Source organism: Wolffia australiana, chromosome 15, assembly GCF_029677425.1.
Source record: "Wolffia australiana isolate 7733 chromosome 15, ASM2967742v1".
In the NCBI taxonomy this organism is placed as follows: Eukaryota; Viridiplantae; Streptophyta; class Magnoliopsida; order Alismatales; family Araceae; genus Wolffia; species Wolffia australiana.
Window position 1 is genome coordinate 7,806,646 of NC_135849.1, and position 4,325 is coordinate 7,810,970.

Sequence of the window (4,325 nt, forward strand, 5' to 3'; positions counted from 1 at the left end):
GTACGTTTCCTAAGGCAACCCTACCAATGTCTTATGTTCTGGTCATCGTTGTAGACCTTGGCCCAGCGTTTCTCTCTTTCTCGCTCTTCCCTTTCTCCAAAGTGCAAAGCATCGTAGATCGTTTCCCACTTCATGGGGATCCCAGCTGGTTTTAGGTTAATCACCTCTCTTCCAGATGTAGAAATGAAGAGAGAGAGAGAGAGAGAGAGAGAAGAGAGAAAGGGAGAGATGCACTTGTATGTTTCTCATCAAGGAGAGAGAGGGGGGAGAGAGGGGAGAGAAGGAGAACGGAGCGAGGGAAATGGAGAGAAGAGAGGGGAAGAGAGAGAGAGAAGAGGGAGGGAGGAGGGAGAGGAGAGAAGAGAGGGGAAGAGAGAGAGAGGAAGGGAGAGAGAGAAGAGGGAGGGAGGAGGAGAGGGAGAGAGACGAGAAAGGGAGGAAGAGAGGGAGAGAGAAAAGAGAGAGAGAAAAAGAGGGAGAGAGAAGAGAGAGAGGAAGAGAGGGAGAGAGAAGAGAGAGGGAGGAAGAGAGGGAGAGAGAAGAGAGAGGGAGGAAGAAAGAGAGAGAGAAAAGAGAAGAGAAAGGGAGAGAGAGGGAGAGAGAAGAGAAAGGGAGAAAGAGTAGGGAGAGAGAGGGAGGGAGAGAGAAGAGAAAGGGAGGGAGGGAGGGAGAGAGAAGAGAGAGAGAGAGATTAGGAGAGGAAGAGATAGAGAGAGAGATTATGATTTCCTATCCAGCAGCAGTTTTCCAGATCTGGAAATGGAGTGAGATAGAGGAGCACGGAAGTTTTAGTTATCTAAGAGCCTTATTGCAGGCTTGCAGTTCTAACAGCAGAGTAGAAAGAGAAAGATGCGGAGAGACCTTTAGCTTTTCTGTCAGCCTTTGTCTTCCAGCAGTATAAATGAATAGATATAGAGAGACACAAAGGATTTTCGGCGGTCCAGCTGTGAGCATTTTGGCAGCTGTAAGCTTGTAACAGGAGAGGACAGGGATCAAGACGTAGAGCGATAAAAAGAGACGGAGTCTTCCTGAAGAACCAATTAGGAAAAGTCTCCCTGAGGTAACAATAAACAGCGAGAGACAAACACACAGAGAAAATGGTTTCTACCTGTATTGCTATAAACTTCGTTTTTTATTGCTGCTGAAACAATGGATAAAGGGAGCTGTAGCGAGAGATTTTCCTTTCTCCCAATTAGTCGCCTCCATCTGCACCAATGGAGAGCTAGCGACACAAACACGCAGAGAGTGGTTTCTGGTGTCTTGTCTTTGTATAAGCTTTCTCGCATCCGTAACAAATGGATAAAGAGGTAAAGGTAAAGAGAGAGAGCTAGAGAGAGAAAGATCAGGCGCATCCACCGGGAGCAAACCCAATCCTGGCCCTGGTAATGTCGTAAACGACCTTGAACGTCTGGTGCTGGCGATTCCCGATAATGGCGACGTTGCTAGTCTGGGCGAAGGCCAAGCAAGTCACCGAGGAAGAAACATCATAAAACACGTTCGCCGAAGGCAGCTTCAGCGTGGCGCCACCCGCGAACGCAATACTCACGGCCGGCACAGGCAGCGTCTTCAAGCTCCCCTTAAAGCAAGTATCAAGAAGAGAATACTGCGCCGCGCGCGGGTACTTGGCGAGCGCCGCGACCACCGCGGCCTTCAACGCGGTGTAAACAGCCACCGGCAGCCGCGTGATGACAGTCCCGGAGTCGATTATCGTCGGCACGCTGGTATACTCCCTTCCCCCCACGGGTAAGGCCTTGCCGTTCACGGTTATCCCTCCCAAGCCAAGGAAGTAGAGGCTGCCGTCCATTTTGCTCCCCGCCATGGGCGTGAAGGAGAAGCTTCTCGGGTCGTAGGCTCCGATAGAGAGGAACCCAGAGCCGGTTCTAGAGGGGAGGCAGTAGGAGAAGGCGTAGCCGAATCTGGGTCCGAGTTGGTAGAGCAGCGATAGCCTGTTCTTGGCCAGCCCGAATAACCCAGCCGTGGTTCCGAACAGCCCTTCGTTGTCCTCTCCGCAGCCGTGGATGAAGCCTTGGGCGGAAAGTCCGCCGAGAGTGATCGTTTCGCGGCCGAGAAAGCCCGAAGAGAACGACCCGTCTCCGTAAGTGGCCTGGTAGATGCAGCGCTTGGAGGCCGAGCAGGAAGGGGAATTGAGCGTGGCGGCTCTCAGCTCTGTACATTCCGGAGAGGTGCAGAAGATGGGGGAGTAGCTGGAGGAAGCAGAAGGGTCGAAGATGGGGCCGACCTGCTTGTAACAGGAGCCCGAGCAGGGTCTGCACTGGACCCAGGAGAGAGAGCTGCCGGTGTCGAAGACGACGATGTAGTCGCGGGAGGGAGTGCCGAGGCCGACTCTGCCCACGTAGTTGCCTACGCCGAAGGAGATTCCTGGATTGAGGGGGGCGGAGACGGCGCTCGTCGCTTCGGCGGTGGCGAAGCGGGCGTTGAAGTCGTCGGCGCGGAGCTGGTCGCGGCGGAGGAGTTGCGCGGCAGAGAGGCGTGGCGGCGACGCTAGTCCCGCGCAGGGGTTGTGGACGTCGTGGACGGGGAAGAAGACCGCCGAGCTGTTGACTGCTTCTGCTCTTAGGGAGTCTGCGAGGGCCAACGTTCTTGTGAGTTGAGGTTTTCGTTAGGCCTACCTACGCTATTTGGACCTACCGACGCTCGTTAGTATCGTCTTTATTATCGTTGTTATATGCTTTCTGACTGTACTCTTCACTTTGTTCGGGGGGAATTCGATGCGGGAGAGAAATCGGTTTCTTGTAGGTTCTATTTCGAGTTTTGGTGAATAAGATGTTGCTCAAGGCAATTGGAAGGAATCGGATTGATATAGATTCAGATATATATATACATATATATATTTAGAGAGAGAGAGAGAGAGGGAGAGAGAGAAAGAAAGAGAAAGCGAAAGAGATCAAGAGTGTGAGAGAGAACGCGAACCAGAACGAGAGAGAACAAAAGCGAAAGATATCAAGAGTGCGAGAGAGAACGAGAAACAGAGCGAGAGAGAGCGCGATAGATGGAGAGTTAAACGAAATAGGTCGAGGGTAAGAGAGAGCGCGGTAGAGAGAAGGAGACAGCCTGAGCGAGAGAGAGCGCGAGAGCCTGAACGAGAGAGAGCGAGAGCAAGTGCGAGAGAGAGGGCGACAGAAAAAGAGTAAGATACAGAGAGAGAGAGAGAAAGCAAGAGAGGAAGAGAGTGAGAGAGCGAGAGAAAGAGAGAGAAGTCCGATAATTCTGTAGAATAGAGAGATGCAGAGGGGTGAAGATTTAATATTTTCCTTGTCAGATCGGTGTAGAATTGAAGATATCGATTACCTCATGATTCTGAAGAGAGAGAGAGAGAAGACATCGATTCCCAAAAAATTCCCAGAGCAGGCAACGGTAGATAGAAAGATAGATGAGAGAGAGAGAGAGAAAGAGAGAAAGAGAGAAAGAGAGAGGCAGACATACAGAAAGACAGACATACAGACAGAGAGAGTCAGAAAGAACTAGAAATGAATGATTACCCACTAATTCTGAAGAGCAGGCGGCGCTAGCGAGAGATTTAGAGAGAGAGTATGTGCGAGATGGATGGAAGAGAATAATTACCCAATAATTCCGAAGAGCAGGCGGCGGCGGCGGCGGTAGCGAGAGGCGATGCGGCGAGAAATAGGAGGCAGAAGAGAAGGAGAGCTGAATATGACTCCATTTTGTGACTAGTCTTCGCCCCCTTCGGAAAACCGTTGAAGGGGGAAACAGCCAGTGCCTCCTCCTTGCACGTCCGGCCTCCACTATATAGAACTCTACGCAAAGCAGACGTGTTTCTTTCCCATCAACGGTGATATTTTCCGCTAAATGGAGGATAAATCACCCCCAGACGTTGACACATTACTCCCCATCAAACCATAGCACATAAAAATATCTTCGCTCAGTTATAAAGGAACTCAGCAGAGACTAAACAAACCCAGATAGATAGAAACATCTTCACTCATATAACTCTCCGCTCGTCAACGCCTTGAAAGGCTTGTCTTCCTCCCCCGTCATCAAGTGCTGAATAATTTTCGGGTGAGTAAATGCACCCACCACCAAGAATTCATATGCGAGCTTATTGAAAGGGGTTTGCCGGCTTTTCTCTCAACTCACGGGGTAATTCGCTCTACACCGCTTAAAATTATCCTTTGAAACGCTTCACGCCGGTGAACACGACGGCGGGCAACATGTCGCCGGCGGCGGCGACGCCGATACGCCGTTTGACTGTCGAGTAGCTCTGACGAGTTTCTGGCAAAGAGAATCTGAACTTCGCATGAATGCAGAACAAACACGCTTCCTGCTTGTCCACTTCCTCAAGGTTT

General features: G+C 51.0%; 1 protein-coding gene across 1 annotated transcript; it reads right to left on the bottom strand.

The window, feature by feature from the left end:
* Nucleotides 1-1,089: 1,089 nt before the first annotated feature.
* Nucleotides 1,090-3,766, bottom strand: LOC144712602 (aspartyl protease family protein At5g10770-like). The gene is made up of 2 exons (XM_078586851.1): nucleotides 3,583-3,766; nucleotides 1,090-2,583 (listed from the first exon to the last, which is right to left on the bottom strand). Exons 1-2 carry the CDS (start codon nucleotides 3,680-3,682, stop codon nucleotides 1,343-1,345), a joined length of 1,341 nt encoding a protein of 446 aa, XP_078442977.1. The 5' UTR covers nucleotides 3,683-3,766; the 3' UTR covers nucleotides 1,090-1,342.
* Between the last annotated feature and the right edge of the window lie 559 nt (nucleotides 3,767-4,325).

What these genes read in the sequence shown, in the direction of transcription:
- LOC144712602 (XM_078586851.1), bottom strand. Translation starts at nt 3,682, where the DNA reads ATGGAGTCATATTCAGCTCTCCTTCTCTTCTGCCTCCTATTTCTCGCC. An exon ending in CTGCTCTTCGGAATTATTGG is followed by an intron (nt 2,584 to 3,582) that starts GTAATTATTCTC and finishes TGGCCCTCGCAG; the next exon opens with ACTCCCTAAGAGCAGAAGCA.